Source organism: Microcaecilia unicolor, chromosome 4 (assembly GCF_901765095.1).
Source record: "Microcaecilia unicolor chromosome 4, aMicUni1.1, whole genome shotgun sequence".
NCBI lineage: Eukaryota > Metazoa > Chordata > Amphibia > Gymnophiona > Siphonopidae > Microcaecilia > Microcaecilia unicolor.
The window spans coordinates 19972254-19989924 of record NC_044034.1 but is presented as its reverse complement, the minus strand read 5'-3'; the positions used below and the strand labels follow the sequence as shown (position 1 = coordinate 19989924).

The window sequence follows — 17671 nt, the reverse complement described above, 5'->3', positions numbered from 1 at the left end:
GGCACAGGTCCTCAAACTTCTGGCACTTTTGAGAACGGACTCTATACAAGGGGTTCACCTTCTTAAGAACAACCTACACAGTGAAAGCGGTCTCTCAATTTTTCAATTATGCAGTCATAAGGATGTTGTCAACGGGCACTTGTGAAGAAACAGTGTGTTTTAAGCATGTAAAAAGTATTGAATATTTTCCTGCATTATGTTCTGGAATGTATTTCTCCTATTTGGCCAGCAGATGGTGCATGTTTATGCTTAAAGCGGTTACAGAGGACTGACTTGTCTTTCTTTATTTGGCACACAGATAATAGAAAGTGTCTGTAGTGATGTAACCAGTTTTAAATTGAAACTTGATTGTGTTGGGCTCTGATTTCCCTGGAGTTTTGAAAATTAACTAGCAGGTGCTGACTGTTGCTTCAGTCTTAGCCAGGAAGAAAGAGAGACAGATCTCTTTGCTGAGGCTCTGTGAATTATATGTCCTGACCTTCCCAGGGTACTGTTTAGCCAGTATGCAAATGTTTAATTGGTGTTATAATTTATCTATATTTCAGTTACCTGTTATTATTTGCCTATTTGCACTCTTTTGTTCCACTGTTCAATATTTTTAAAAGAATAAACATAATTGTTCGCCCTGTTTGTCTGGATTGATAAAGAATCCTGGTGGTTTGTGTATTGGGTGAGTGTTTTCTAGAAACTTTGGGGCCACTGGGACTGTGGCTCCAGTAACCTAGAAATCACTGGGGATAATTTGAGAGAGGAAGGCTTGCCCAGAGGTGGTTGTGACCCAGTCAGTGGGAGGAGGGTGGAAGTGTAGAGCACAAGCAGCAGGTGCAGGTTGACCTGAGCTGTGCTGGAGATAGACCCTCTAAGTGGCCATGAGGTAACCCCAGGCAGGTGGCTAGGCATTTCATGACAGCACTGTCACAACTTTCTTAGGAGGGAAGACACACCCCAGGAAGACCGATGGAGCTCTAGAACCCTGGACAGGGAGAGGAACCTGGATTCCTCATACAAGCTTCAAGAGAAGCTCATATGTCCCTTGCACTGTCCATATCAACTAGACACCCAGTTCTCCAACTAGGAACTTGCAGCACCCACAAAATATCAGACTGCAGATGCATGGATAACCCACCTACCACCTGACTGAGACAGAGAATATTGGTTTGGAGAAGCAAGCTGGACAGTGCCCTTGAGAGGGCAGAACTCTCAACCTTTTGTACTCTGTCTCCCTGTGCTTCTAGAGGTACATAATCCATATGTCTGGACTGGTCTGGTAGACAATAAGGAAGAACACATTTTACAAATATTCACATTATTTTTATTTACAAATTATAAATATAAAAATATTTTTGGCTTCATATAAGTAACATTAATTCACATGTTTGTCACTGTAGCTGTCTCCCACATCTATCTCCCTGTGCCCTTCTGGCGTACAGCACTTTACCTTGTGTTTTTTTCTGCTTCCATTTCTTTCAGATCATGCACTTGTGAGTCAGATGCCTTCCGAGATATAGAGAGGTCACCTGAGCCATTTCTTTGAACACTTTTCTTCATTGTTTCTCTATTAACTTGAACTTCACCATCATCTTCATCGCTGAGAAAATCACTTAGACTGCTGTTGGATTTCTTAAAGGTTGCAGAATAAAAGAAAAATCAGTATTAATCCTTAAGTCAGTTTTATGTACCTCAACAGATCCCTGCAGCAAGGATGTTTTGTACTGTACATTTCATTGCTTATATATAAAAAGACCTTAGTATCAAAATGGACAACATATCACTTCATAGCTCCATGTCCCAAGACGTTATGCTCATACATAGGCATCATAAACCACAGGGTATTTGTTTCATTTTTTGGCCTCCATCTTTGCTGATTGCTACTGCCAAAGTTATACCAAAGGGGCCAACCAACTGGATACAGAATACCATTTCCCAGCTTGTGCATAGAGATCAAGCAGCTTTTATACTAGTAAGGCACAGGAGGGGAAACTAAGGCCTACAGGTCAAAACCAGCCCACCAGGTCATTCTTTCCTGACCACTTGCATCAGGTAAATTTACATCATTTCTGGTCTACCAAGTGTAACTCTGCAGCTACTCTGCCAATGCCATCAGTGAAGGCTCAAAACATCCATCTTTGATAAGGAACTTTAAAAGTGAGCATTTCAAACTTTTGTTGATATCTCCAAAGGAACTGCATCCAGCAGACAATGGAGAAGGAGGACTCCAACTCTCGCAGCACAGGAAGAGCAAGGCACCAGTAGCAGCGGCAGAACCAAGAGTTTTGGAAGGGACCCAACTCCTACCAGTCCAGGGAAAACCTACACCAGAAGACCTGAAGTAGAAAAATGGCAAGTATCCATGGCCCTGCCACCAGAAGACAGAGATAAGTTGGTCTGGGATCATGGCATAAGCAGAACAGTGGTGGGGACCCCTGGCCCACTAACCTAAGATCTGAAGGAATCTTTAGCCAGAAGGTGATAGGAAACAGTGGGAGGGTGGGGAGGAGGAAGGGTAGAAAACATGAAAGGGAAAAATAGAGCTGGATTGAGCACTTCCATCCTCCCGAGACACATTCACCTGCACCCTCTCTACAGCTACAACACAAGTACACATAACACAAGTATACACATAACACCACACATACACACAAATACCTCACAATGGCCCTTATCCACTCACTCAATGAGGCCTCCGCCACTCGCTACCCCACTACTCCCTCGCTCAGCCCCTATCATTCAAAACCTCACCATCCAGGAAGAAAGTGACATCAGCTGACTAGATGGACATCTGAGCTCTAAGCTTTGTCTAACCACCCTGCAAAAATAAGGCAATCCAGACCCATCTGTGAGTAACAGAGGTCTTTCTCACAAAGAAGCACCCCAAAGCAGTTGGTGATGACAACAAGGAGAGAGAGATGGTAGATTTGGTTTAAAGCAATTTTTATTGAACAAAGAAAGTGGTATTTGATCCAACATCAAACAAGTTGTTCAATAGTACCCAACCCTAACCCTCCACCCCTCCTCCATATTAATAACAACAGTTTCATTGAGGAACATATCTTCAATAAAAACAAGACAAAGAAAAGAACATCTTAAGCATTACAACCCTTCTTACAACTTATCTCCCCCCCTTCCAAGATTTTTCAGGCCCATCTACCCATCCTCACCACCCACTTCCAAACTCCTCTGTAATCTGCAACTTCCAGCAATGGCAAATGGATGTCTTTTGCTCCTATGACCAACCAAGCCTAAAAGCACGGACATAAAGCCCCTACTTCCCTCCCGCCCCTATCTGTCCATTATCCTTCTGCTGTACTAGTCACTATTACACATTCAGTCTTGGCTGTATCATAAGGTGTTTAGGGATGAGGCTGCGCCCCCTCAGGCTAAAGTGTTTGCATGTAAGAATCCCACACCAATAAATATTGTTTTTTTCTGTTTGGAGAAACCCCAGGCCTCCTCAGGAAACATCCATGATTTTAGAATACATTTCCTTGCAACTTCGCTATTTTAGAAAATAATAGTCCCCCCCCCCATCCTTCCCTCTAAAAGGCCCCTGTTCTGGGGAGACTGCAACCTAGAGCAACGGTCATATAACGGATTATTGCAGCCCAAAATTGTTTAATCATCAAGCAGCAGCAGTTGGACACTAAATCAGGCCGGGGCGTAGAAACTTCTTGCGCACCTGGTCTGCATATTTGGCTACCTATCCTCATGTGTGCGCTCTGCTCTCCTGAAAACATTAGAGCTTTGTGTTTGCAGGTGATTTTGGCACATGATGGGGGAATTATCAATGATGGTTTTGATGGGGGGGGGGGGGGGGGGAGTGATAGCGAGAAGATAAAGGGTTGGGATGGGAAGCAGGGTAGGGGTTTTGGATGGGTCTTTGGGTGTTTGTTGTGCATTAAGTTTTACATTTCTTCATAATGTGAATTTAATAAAGATATTTACACATAATCATTGAGCAGCCCCAAAATGTGTGATATAAAGTATTTTCAGCTCAAAAAGGAGACAATATTTCTCCCAGGTTACACAATTGTGCTTGGGTGAAATAGGCTCTGTGCAGTATCCTAAAGTAGCACTCCCAGAGGCAAGATGTGAGCCCATGGAAGGATACCCTTAATATTATTCAGAATGTCCCAATCTGCCAAGCGAACCCCTAGGTCGTATTCCCACCTTTGCGTCACCTCCTCCATATCCTTTTGGTCCTCAAATTTACACAGGGTTCTAGGCAACCAAAATATGGATATATCATGTTCCAAAATCTCACTGAAAATATCCCTTACCTTTTCCTCCATCTGCTGTTTTTAGTTTATCATTATCTAAAGTTGCAATATAGTGTTTACCTGACAATAAGCAAATCTGTCCCCACCATCTAGATCCTATACATTGTTGGAGCTCCTCAAAGGACATCAACTGCCCTTCACTAGTAATTAGATGTTCCAGCACAGTTATTCCTTTCTCCCAGTCTGCAAATGTAGGATTATCCAAACTCAGGAAGATCTTGTCAATTACAGTCAGATCTACCATCATTTCCTATATGAGCACCCTCCACACAGCTCGCAATGGTTGAAATAGGACATTTCTTTTTAGATTATAGGGGAGCCTACTGCTTGGATTATGTAATAAACAATGAAAATGGTAAGGCACAGAATAAGTAAATTGCTGCTTTTCAAGCATTCAGTCTCTAATATATCTTAATAAACAAGCATTATTATATAGTTTCAGATTTGGTAGACCTAATCCTCCCAGCTCTAATTCCAATAACAACTGCAATTGTAATTGAGGTATTAGATTTAAAAGAATACACCTACCAAGGCACCATAACCAAAGACTGGGAAGAAGCAAATAGGGTAGAACACCACTGAATGTGCAAGAGGATCGCAAGGCGGGGAAACAATGTGACAAGGCAGTGGCTTTAGCCAGAAGGATGCTAGGCTGCATTAAAAGAGGTATAAGCAGCAGAAGAAAAGATGCCAGTATGCAAGTTGTTGGTGAAGCCCCACTTGGAGTATTATGTTCAGTTTTGGAGGTCGTATCTTGCTAAGGATGTAAAAAGACTTGAAGTCCTTGAAATAAAAGCAACAAAAATGATATAGGGTTTGGACCAAAAGACGTATGAGAAGAAACTTGAGAAAGTGAATATGTATACCCTAGAGCAGTGGTCTGCAACCTTTTTAATGTAAAGGGCTGCAAAGTGAAAGCTCCGGGGGGGGGGGGGGGGGGGCACCAAAAGATTGTAGGCTTACATATATAATTTTCAATAATAATTTTGATTCCACAAGAATATATTTTTTTATGTTTCAACATATTTTATTGATGGTAATGCATAATAAATACTTTCAACAATATAGGAGAACAGAAAATCAAATGTCAAATGAAACACTAATCACAGCATGATAAATTCTGTCAAACATTTAACAGTTTTATCCCCTCCGCTCCTACCCAAACCCCATCCCACCCCTACCTTCTATTTTATGACAATCCACTATACAACCAATACAAAAAAAGTCTAAGAAACTTTTGTTCTAGGAAACGCAACAACCTAACCAGTAACCAACAGAACCCTCCCCCCACAAATACCACAGAAAACTCGTCCCAAACTTTGCTGTCCACCCTCATTTAACACTCATGATCTCAATTTATTAAGCAATAAGCACAGCCTGATGTGGATAGCAACTGAATACAGGAATCCCAAATGGTCAAAATCTTCTGAGTGCGCTTGTGTAAAACTGAGGCATCTCTAGTTTCCCAAATGGCCAGGTTAAGAATCCGATTCCTCCAGCTCCAGAATGAAAGAGGATCTGTGGATATCCGCTTGCATAAAACACTTAAGATCCACCAGCCTCAATTTCCAAAACAGAAAAAACTGACCCTCCCCCCCCAAAATTCTTGAGGTTCTACCTTGCCTAGCAAGCAGACATGTGGAGTCAAAGACTTTGAAAAATTGTCCTAATGTTGTCCAAATGTATTGCACCTTTGCACAGCTCCAAAGAGAATTGGGGGGGGGGGGGGGGAGAGAATTCTCTGCAGCCAAACATTTTATATACTGAGTGAGGGGGCACCATCCCAACGAGAAAAAGTTCTAATTGGGAGATATAAGCTCTATGCAAGATTCTGAAATGTGTTTCCTGTAAAACTGAGGTCATAACCACCTTGGGAATACTTTTTAAAGTGAGTGATATATCGCAATCTGGTACTGGAAGCCCTAGGTCCTGTTCCCATCTGCCTCTTACCAACTCCAAGTCTTCCCTGCTACCCGCCCACTAAGCGCTTTATGAATATCAGATAGAGACAACTTCCTTTTGAGATAGGCAAAGAAAGCTTTTAAACAATCCCACATCTGTAACCCCTGGGCTCCCCCATTTATGCTTTGAACATAATGTTTTAACTGACAGTAGGCAAACTGGTCTCCCCATTCCCTAATCTCCAAATCAATAAGGTCATTCAAAGGTGTCAGCACCCTTGCCTGCACAAACATAAGTTCCAATAAGATCAAATCTCATGCTTCTCACCTGACAAAAAGCCCAATAAGCAAACTAGAAACTTCCATGCTTCCCTTAACGGTCAAAGTAGTACACTTCAACCCCATGATTTCAGGAGTACCCCGTAGAGCACCCTTACTAATAAAGTAAGATGGTAGGCTGAAAAGAAAGCTACTTCATACGAATATGGTGTATAATCCTGACCGTGATATAGCCAACCATATAAATGTCTAGTTAAACAGGACTAATTGTACAGCCTAAGATTTGGAATCCCTAGTCCACCCAAAGCTCAACTACCCACTAGCCAATTATATCTGATCTTGGTCTTCTTACCCGCCCAACAAAATTTAGAAATCAGCTAGGACAGGCTGAGTATGTCCTTATTCAGCAGCTGCAGGGGAAGGATTTGAAGAACATAGAGTCATTTAGGAAACAGAACCATGCGAAACAAATTGATCCTACCCATCAAGGAAAGAGGCAAATGCCCGGCACTGACATCAGGCTCACCGGTCTATAATTTCCTGGATGGGACAACTTCCCTATGAAGAAAAGCTAAAGTGGCTAGGCTTTTCAGCTTAGAGAAAAGACTGCTGAGGGGAGACATGATAGAAATCTATAAAATAATGAGTGGAGTGGAACAGGTAGATGTGAATCGCTCGTTTACTCTTTCCAAAAATACTACGACTAGGGGGAACGCAAAGAAGCTACAAAGTAGTAAATTTAAAACAAATCAGAGAAAATATTTCTTCACTCAATGTGGAATTAAACTCTGAAATTCGTTGCCAGAGAATGTAGTAAAAGCCTTTAGCTAAGCGGGGTTTAAAAAAGGTTTGGATAGCTTCCTAAAAGAAAATTCCATACGCCATTATTAAAATGGACTTGGGGAAAATCCACTGCTTATTTCTAGGATAAGCAACATTCAATTCAATTCAAATCAATTCTTGTATATCGCTAATATCCCCTTTTCCAGGGTTCAGTGAGGTTCACATTCTATGTGACACAAAAACAGAGACCGTCAAAGTGTATGGCCCCTGTTGGAAACAGGATGCTGGGCTTGATCGACCTTCGGTCTGTCCCAATATGGCAACCCTTATGTTCTTATGCTCTCACCACCTTCAACCCTGCATCTGGAGTGCCCAACTCCATTGCAACCATTTCCTTGACTACCCTGGAAGGTTTCTTAATCTCTTCTAAGAGTGCGGCCTCTGATTTCATAGCTTCTGCCAGCTGTCCTTTGAAATTTTCAACACCACCAGCACTTGTGCTGTCTGAAAAGTTAACTCCTCTCTGTGGCAAATAAACACCATAGTGATATATTCTCCAGGAATTCCTCATTCTCCAGGAACCCACAGGACTCTCTGGGTCCATGAAATCTGCAGATCCCAGCAACTACAACTCTTTTAAAGATCCGTTCAAGGGAAATTCTCACCTTTTTGGCTCCAGATGGTCCAACCCCCGGCAGTGGCAGCACAGCCCCTGTAGGAGACTATCCTCTAACCCCAAGCCCTTCTGCATGCAAAAGCTTGATGCATGAGGCCACTCCAGACTAAAACCTTGCCCTGCTGCCTGACTGTTTTTTCCTGCTGCATTCATTCAACACCTGAGCACTCACCCAGCTTAGAACAGGAAGTCTGCATGCGCAGTGTGCAAAATGGAAGAGTTCCCACCAAGATCAGATCTCCCATCACGTCAGGCGATCCACTAACTGCCACACCTCATCAGTCTTCCTGCCCATGCAGTCCCTCTCCACACAGCACTCTGTTCGCAGTACCTACACTGACGGTTGTCATCGCACAAGCAGTGCTGGCCACTTGTAGAAATCTGAGGGCGGCAGCCACTGCATACCACACAGCACCAGCCATGCTACTCGTGCAATGTCATCCTGCCATCTGTTGGTGCAAACCCAGCACCTCCATGAACTAAAATCCCCCCAAAATGGTCTTTCAAACCTTTGGCTGCCGCAGCTGCACTAAAGACTTGGAGCCTCTGTCCATTCATGTCTGCCTCCTCGCAATAGCAGACAGAATCTCCCAGAAGAAGCGTATGAGAGGTGAAGGGAAGTAGCCAAGCCAAAACAAGTCCTGGCTCTTCACCAAATAACTGTCTTTCTACTTTTCTTTCCTGTTTTGAAGAAACCAAACTGATGTACCAAATTTTTGCCTAGACTACAGACTGAGAAATATCGATGACCTAGGGAAAACCAGCAATGCGATAGATCAATACAATAACAGCAGCCATGGATGTCACACTATCAACAATTAGCTGAAAACTGAGCACAGTTCAGGGCAACGACCCTCTGCTTTAGTTCACTGCTAGCTGCTTTACATCATTAGGCTATTCCTCCCTGAAAGTCACCATGAGTCAACACCAACTCGATGGCATTTAAGAACTGGGGACTGCACATCATACTTATAGTTCTCAGTCTCCATTTGCTGGCGGGGGGGGGGGGGGGGGGGGGGGAGGGGGAGGGGTGATTACCCATTTGTCTGAACTGATCTGGAAGGACACTAATGAAGAGGATATTCTTGAATTAAGAAAATTTCCATTTCAGACACTTTAGTTGAAAAAGGATTCAAGATGCTTTACAGGTGGCACTTGACATTTGAACAGTTGGGAAAGATATATAAACAAGAGTGGAAATGAATTTTAGAAGAAGTGTGAACAAGTAGAAACGTTATCTTCATACGTGGAGGGGATGCCCAGAGGTGCATAGATACTGGAACAATTGTATTAAGATTATGCAGACAATAATGAGTTATTCAATACCAGAACCACCAAAAACCTTCTTGCTACATTCTTATAGACCAGATATAAATAAGAGAATATGAATTTTCAAAATAATGTATTGCAGCAAAAAAGGGAAATATAGCACTTAACTGAAAACAAGCTAAACTAACAGGAATTAAGCACGTTTGTGAAAGACTAAGTAGAACATACAGTTTGAACAGACCACCAAGCATATACAAACGGAAGAAAGAAAAATCAACTGAGGAATAGGTGATCAGGAAAAGGCAAGAAGACCACTAGTAAGAACAAGAGTTAAGCAAATTGAGAGAGATGTTTATGAGTGTTTATAAAACTAAACTGTACCGTCAGGGGCAACATGTAATGTTGGATACATGGGGAGAGGGAGAGGAGGAGGCTTGAATAAAGAAAGAAGTAAAGAGGGTTACAAATGGCTAAGAGAAATTGCAAGTTGGAAGAGGAGCCTAATGGTTACTGCAGTAGCCCAAGAACATGAGGAACTGGGTTCAATGCCCACTGCAGCTCCATGTGACCTTGGGCAAGTCACTAAACCCTCCACTGCCCCAGGTACAAAATAAGTACCTGCATATAATATGTAAACCAATTTGATGGTAACTACAGAAAAGTGGTAAATCAAATCCCATCCCCTTTCCCTTTCATGTTAAAAAGAGGAGATGATGGGGGAATGAGAGGGGAGGGGAATTGGAGTAAAACTGAAAAATGTTTGGGTCGATGAAGTTGTTAGTTCCTCGACAAGAGAGGGATCTAGAGTACACCAACCAAACCAAAGCAAAAAAAAAAAGCATACAAGGGCCTTCAAGACTGGGACAAGTACTTTATTCATGAAAGACCCGACATGAGCCGTGTTTCGGCGATAGTCCACCTGCATTAGGGGTCAATAGAATGTCCAGAACCTCTACTTGACTACTGCAGTAAGGTCTTTAGAAAGCAAAACTGAAGAGAAACTCCTCAGATAAATATCCGCTCAAATGCGGACAGTGAATAACAATTTCCTTAGCAATGCTGATCTCACAATAGACACTGTCTCTTAAAGTCGAGAAACAAGGCCTTCAGGATGTTGCTATAATTATTGTGATTGGCACTGTTTATATTGCCCAATAAAACTTTAAATTAAAAAAAAAGTAGTAACATTTAAAATATGCATAAAGGAATCACAATATTTGTTTCCACAGTATTTACTGAACACATCAGATCACGTAGCCAGTCAACTTTGTCACTTCCACACAATACTTACAGGAGCAGAATAAAACAGTTTTTCTAGAAGACTCTGATCATAGTGCGGATCATTCAATTCACTGTTGTCACAAATGTCACTTCCAATGCAGAGGGAATCTGGAGGTGACTCAGTCCCATTCCAGTCACGTAAAGGGAAAGGATCGCTGTGATGCAAAAGAAAGGTCTCTGTTAGTATTATTACAGAAAAGCTATGTCTTACCTGATAGCTTTCTTTCCTTTTTCTCACAGCAGATGAATCCAGATTTGTGGGTTGTGACCTCTACCAGCAGATGGCGATAGAGAGTACTGAACTGAACCCTGTCTTATAGGACAGTACCTTTCCTGGTCAGTTAGTACAGCTTATAACAAAGCAGAAGGAAATAAGAGACATCCATATCTCCTTCCTTACAGACCCCGTTACCTAGTACAACTAGAAGAAAATTAGAAAAACAGTTGCAAAAGACAATGGAACTACTCAACTACTCAACTAGCGACCACTACTGTAGAAAAGGGATGGGATGCTGGATTCATCTTCTGTGGCTAAAGGAAAGAATGTTATCAGGTAAGACATAGCTTTCCTTCCTTAGCGTCAGCAGCAGATGAATCCAGAGACTTGTGGGATGTAGTAACACAGTCCTCACATCGAGTGGGAAGAAGCTGCTCCCGCCAATCAGAATCGAGCAAAGGAAGCACCCTCCCAAGCGGCGGCATCCAAACAATAGTGAAGCGCAAAAGTACGCAAATACAACCGTGCCGCTGCCCAACAAATGTCTTCTTACGAAAAGGAGGTAGATTTTGCCCACAAAGCCACCACTGCCCTCGTAGAGTGAACATGAAGCGCTCCTGAAAGTGGTATGTAAGAGAAAAGATAAGAGTACAAAATAGCCTGTTTTATCCATTGAGCAACTGTTGTCTTGGACACTGCCATCCCCCTTCTAGGAGTAGAAAGCAGAACGAAGAGATGATCCTGCAAATACTGAATAAGCACACGATGAACATCAAAGGTGTGCAGAGCATGGAAATCAGAGGGATAATCCACCTCCCTGAAGGAGGGAAGAAAAAGAGGCTGGTTGACATAAAAGGATGACACCACCTTAGGCACGAAAGACAGGGCCATACACAAAGTAACTCCCGACTCTGTGAACTGAAGAAATGGGTCTCTGCAAGAGAGAGCCTGCAATTTAGAGACCTAATGGGACAAAATAGCCACCAGAAAAAAACAGTCTTCAGAGTAATATCTGTCAATATGGCTTTCTTCAACTGCTGAAAAGATGCTTGCAGCAACCCCCGAAGAACAAGATTAAGGTGGAGGGTGAAGATGAACAGCACCCTTCAAGAAGCAGATCACACTGGGATGAGCAGCCAAAGAAGAATGGAGGAGACAGCCCTGAAAGTAAGAGAAAGCCGCCAAATGCATCCGAAGTATATTATAGGCAAAACCCTTTTTTAGCCTGTCTTGCAGGAATGCCAAGATTTGTGGAAGCATAGCCTGACAGGGATTGAATGCCATCTCAAAGCACCATGGCTCAAACACATGCCAAACCTTTGTGTATAGTAGCATAGTAGATGACGGCAGAGAAAGACCTGCACGGTCCATCCAGTCTGCCCAACAAGATATATGTGCTACTTTATGTGTATACCTGACCTTGATTTGTATCTGCCATTTCAGGGCACAGACAGTAGAAATCTGCCTAGCACTAGCCCCGCCTCCCAACTGAGGAGGTAGTGCACTTTCACGTATGCAACAGGGCTGTAATCACCTCTTTCGCATACCTTAACTGCCAAGAGCCAGGCCATAAGACCAAAGCAGAAGGGATCCTCCATCGGAATCAGGCCTTGATGAAGTAGCTCGGGATGTATCTGAAGGTGGAAGGGCTTGTCCACGAGAAGATGAACCAGGTCTACATACCAGGGACAGTGCGGCCAATCTGGAGCAAAGAGAATGACCAGACCCTGGTGATGCAGAAGACAAAACACCCTATCGATCATGGGCCACAGAGGAAAGTCATAAAGGAGAACAAACTCTGGCCACTGCTGAAGGAGTGCATCGATGCTCACTGACCCTAATCCTTTCTTCCTGCTGAAGAACTGGAAGAATTTGGCATTGCGGCAAGTCACCATAAGGTCTGCATGCAGCATGCCCCACTTCTGGGTTATGATGCTGGAGGATGACAATGACAATTCCCACTCTGCCGGATCCAACAAGGTCTGGCTGAGAAAATCTGCCTGCACACAGAGAGCCCACGATGTGCACCGCCAATATCTGCTGCAAAGTGACTTTCAGAGAAAGAGCTGACAAGCTTCCATCGCCAAGGCCAAACTGTGGGTACCCTCCTGCTGACTGATATGGGCCACCACTGTCACGTTGTTCGAGAGCACACAAACTGAATTGTCCTGCAGGAGTGGAAGAAAGGCTTTAACAACCAAACGAATCACTCTCAGTTCCAGGTAACTGATGGGCCACTGTGACTTGGGCTTGGACCACTGCCCCTGGGCACTGCAATGAAGATAGTGCATCTCCCAGACCAAAAGGCTAGCATCGGTAACCATCATTATCCAGGGAGGTGACGCCAACGGCATGGTTGAACCGAGATGCCCCAGAAAGAGCCACCATGTCATACTGTGCCTTGCCAGAGGCATCCAAAGGAGGAGTAACTGGTAATCCTGAGACAGAGCCAACCAGCAGCTCACAGAGTCTGTTGCAGGGGATGCAAGTGTGCCCTGGCCCAAGGTAGCACCTCTGAAGTGGCCATCATGGAACAAAGAATCTGAACATAATTCCACATATGAGGATTCGGGATCCAAAGCAGGAGGCAAATGTAAAACTGAAGCTTGACAATCCTCTGTTCCGGCTTGATGTACTATATCGAGATTTTCAGAAAGCTTTTGATAAAAGGTCCTCTTGAGAGACTCCTGAGAAAATTAGAGCGTCATGGGATAGGAGGCAAGGTTCTGGTGTGCATTAGGAATTGGTTATTGGACAGAAAACAGAGGGTAGAGTTAACTGGTCATTTCTCTCGATGAAGGCGGGTGAACAGTGGAGTGCCACAGGGATCTGTACTGGGACCGGTACTATTTAACATATTTATAAATTATATGGAAATCGGAACGACGAGTGAGGTGATCAAATTTGATGATGATACAAAACTATTCAAGGTTGTTAAAAACAAGTGCGGACTGTGAAAAATATTGCAGGAAGACCTCTGGAAACTGGGAGTCCAAATGGCAGATGAAATATAATGTGCAAGGTGATGCACATTGGAAAGAATAATCTGAATCATAGTTATCTAATGCTAGAGTCCACCTTGGGGGTCAGCGCTCAAGAAAAAGATGGGTGAAGTTGTAGATAATACGCTGAAATCTTCTGCTCAGTGTGCAGAGGTGGCCAAAAAGCAAACAGGATGCTAGGAATTATTATGAAAGGGATGGTAAATAAGACCGAAAATACTATAATGCATTTACATTGCTCCATGGTGCATCCACACCTTGAGTATTGTGTTCAGTTCTGATTGCCATATCTCAAAAGATATAGCGGAATTAGAAAAGGTTCAAAGAAGAGCGACCAAAATGATAAAGGGGATGGAACTCCTCTCGTATGAAGAAAGGATAAAAAGGTTAGGGCTCTTTAGCTTGGAAAAGAGACGGATGAGGGAAGATATGATTGAGGTCTACAAAATCCTGAGTAGTGTAGAATGAGAAGAAGTAAATCGATTTTTTACTCGTTCTAAAATTACAAAGACTAGGGGACACTCAAGGAAGTTACTTGGAAATACTTTTAAAACAAATAGGAGGAAATATTTTTTCACTCAACAAATAGTTAAGCTCTTGAACTCTTTGACAGAGGATGTGGTAACAGTGATTAGCGTAACTGGGTTTAAAAAAGGTTTGAACAAATTCCTGGAGGAAAAGTCCATCGTCTGCTGTTGAGACAGACATGGGAAGCAACTGCTTGCCCTGGGATTTGTAGTATGGAGTGTTGCTACAATTTGGGTTTCTGCCAGGTACTTGTGACCTGGCTTGGCCACTGTTTGCAACACAGGACACTGGGCTAGATGGACCGCTGGTCTAACCCAGTATAGCTACTCTTATGTTCTCTGTCCTGGGCCGTGTCGAATCAAACACCCAGATACTCCAGCAATTGAGAAGACCGAAGATGACTCTCGGGTAGATTGAGGACGTACCCCAGGTACTTCAACAGCATAATGACTGTGTTCATGATTTGATGACTCTCTTGCTCAGAGGACGCGTGAATGAGCCAGTCATCAAGGAATGGATGAACCCGTATCCCCTCCCACCGGCCACCACCACCAAGACCTTGGATAAGGTTCTGGGCGCCATAACTAACCTGAATGGCATCACCTGAAACTGAAAGTGACTGCCAAACAAAGCTAAACGAAGAAATCGCTGATGTAGTAGCCAGATGAGAATATGCAGATATGCTTCCTTGAGATCTAGAGCCATGAGGAACTCGCCCAGCTGCACCACCGCCAGCACCAACCTCAAGCCCTCCATCTGAAAACGTCAGATGCAAAAACACTGATTGACTTGTTTGAGATTCAAGGTGGTAAGACCCACCTTTCTTCGGAACCACAAAGTAAATGGGAGTACTGGCCCTGCCCAATCCTGTGTCGTGGCACCGGCACCACCGTCCCCAGCTCATGCAGTGCACAGAGCATGGACTGAACCACTGCCCACTTTGCTGAAGCATGGGAACTCCAAGAAAAAAACTGACGATGGGAGAGGAAAACTCATTTGTAACCATCTTTGATAATCTCTAAGGCCCACTGGTCTGTAGTAATTTTGACCCACTTCTCATTAAAGAAAGAGAGACGTGGCCTCCCACTTTTTCCACCGAAGATTGGATCAGGTTCCCATCATTGCGAAGGCATAGTGGTGGCTGGAGCTCGAGTGGCCTGATTGGCAGGCCCCTTGCCCGAGTGAAAGGACTACCGCTGTTGAAACCGCAATCTAGGAAAGGCAGCAGAGGAAGAACAACATTCAGAGTACTATCTCTTGGCATCCTTCAGACGAGACTGCACCTGAGGCATTTGTAACGATAAGTACGGTTTATCCTCCTGCACCCTCTGAGTCTTGGAATACCCAGACCTTTCACCAGTTTCTCCAAATCCTCCCCAAAAAGGAGATGCCCCACGGACAACTTAGTCAGATGCTGCTTAGATGCAGCATCCAAGCACAGTAGCTTAGCCATAGGAAGGGACGGGCAGTTACCACCAAGGCCATTATTTTGGTTGAGACGCAGACCAAAACACAGAGAGAGTCGGACAAATACACAAGACCAGTCTCTATGCTTGGAAATTTCATAAAGAAATGATCCTCAGATGTCACCAGGGCATCCGTGGCCTGCTGCACCCAATTGTGGCAAGCCCTAGCCGCATACAAGCTGCAAATCACAGCCTGGAGCAAGAGTGCAGAAATCTCAAAGGATACTTTTAAGGAGGACTCAAGCTTCCTGTCCTTCACAGCTATGCCACCTTCCACCAGAAGAGTGATGTTCAAGTAACCGCAGCTACCAAAGAATCTACCTTGGACAATAAGGTAAAGCTTAGACATAGCTCTGGATACCCTGAGGCCCCCATATGGGGTAGACCACTGAGCAGAGATCAGCTTCTGAATTGCCTAATGCACCAGGAACACCCTAGGCAGATGCCTAGTGCTGGCCATTTTAGGATTGGACACTGCTGGCACTGGATCCTCCAGGCTGGAGATATAAAGTGCTTTTAAGGCCTTTATAATAAACGAAGGAAGCTCCTCCCTGCAAAAGATCCGTACCATGGTTAGATCACCGGTCTCATCACCCAGCAGTTCACACTCCTCCTGCCCTTCAGGGAAAACACCCTGAACAGAAGCGGCAGAGCACCCAGCCTAAGACCAAGGAGGGGAGTGAGGGAGCAGAGACCCTGCATCAGGAATAATATCTAAGCTTCTCTTCTTAACCAAGGGATCACCTTGTAGAAGCTGGGGAGCTGGTAAGGACTCCGCTGGGTCCATTTGGTGTGCCAATATAGCAGGGGGCGAGATCTTTTCAGCAAGTAAGCCTGGTGAAGGAGAACAAACTCTGGAGAAAATGGCGCCACAACCACAGCCAGTAAGCCTGTTTCATTACTTGCCACCCGAGAAGACCCAGAGAGCCCAAGAGCTGGAGAGGAAGAAAAAGGACCCTGTCCCTTGCATGCTGCCACCGCGGGAGACACCGATCGCTGAGACAAGATGGCCGTGGCTGACTGCAGAGAAAGACCCACGCTGGACTAAGACTTCAGAGGAGAGCGTGCCAGCGAGACATGCATGGAAAAATTTTCCCTCAGGCATCGGGACCCTCTCTGGCAAAAAACCCTCCAAGCAAGTCCCCAAACATTTACCCGACGCTGCTTGTCGCTTCAGCTGTCCTTGCGCCAAAAATTAAAGTAAAACCACCAGAGCCGAAGGTAATAAAAAAATTTAAGGAGACACTCACCCGGCTTGTTGGCTTGAAGTAAAATGCAGGAAATATGCAGGGAAATTACAATATTCCCCTGTCTGATGTAGCTACTGCCAAACAGAGCAGGCACAAACCTCCCTTTCTCAAAACACAGCTCCCAGCAGCAAAAGCTGCAGGTATCTGTCTCCAATGCCAACTGGTGAAATATTGAGTCTTTTTTCCCCCAAGGTACACTCTGAGGAAGAAGCGGAGAAAAATGGGCTGGAAAAGGGAACGGAGTGTGGGAGGGACCTGGCACCACTCAGCCAAGGCACTCCCAGGCTCGACAGGGAAACCAGAACAGGAGCCTATACCACAGATGAAATCAGGAGCTCATGGAGAACCATCTACCACCTACTGGAGACAGAGATATACTGACTGACCAGGAAAGGTACCGTCCTATAAGATGGTAGAAGGTCACAACCCACAGTCTCTGGATTCATCTGCTGCTGACGCTAAGGAACTGAATTTCTTTGTGGGATTCATTAGCATCCATTTTTTCCCCTCAGCAGTCTTTCCATTCCTTCCAAAGATTGCATGTTGGGGCAGTTCAAGAAACACTCACCAATCTGAGGACTAGAAAGCATCTCTTTCAAAATGCCTCTTATATTCAGACTGTTCCAAACAATTAACAAATAAAGGGTCTTTGCACTTTGAAAAGTGGCATTTCAGCAGCTCTGTATTTTCACATCTTACATCTCCTATTTAGACACAATCATAGAATGAGATGGTGGTTTTT

At 44.1% G+C, this 17671-nt stretch overlaps 1 protein-coding gene across 1 annotated transcript in view; it reads right to left on the bottom strand.

Moving 5' to 3' along the window:
- The window catches only part of C2CD3 (C2 domain containing 3 centriole elongation regulator), a 374295-nt gene that overhangs the window by 288628 nt on the left and 67996 nt on the right, over positions 1–17671 (bottom strand). Inside the window, exons 8-9 of the mRNA XM_030200012.1 lie at positions 10477–10621; positions 1439–1620 (exon numbers count right to left, since the gene is read on the bottom strand). Of these exons, the coding sequence (XP_030055872.1) occupies positions 1439–1620; positions 10477–10621 (327 nt within the window). The remainder of the gene's footprint in view (positions 1–1438; positions 1621–10476; positions 10622–17671) is intronic.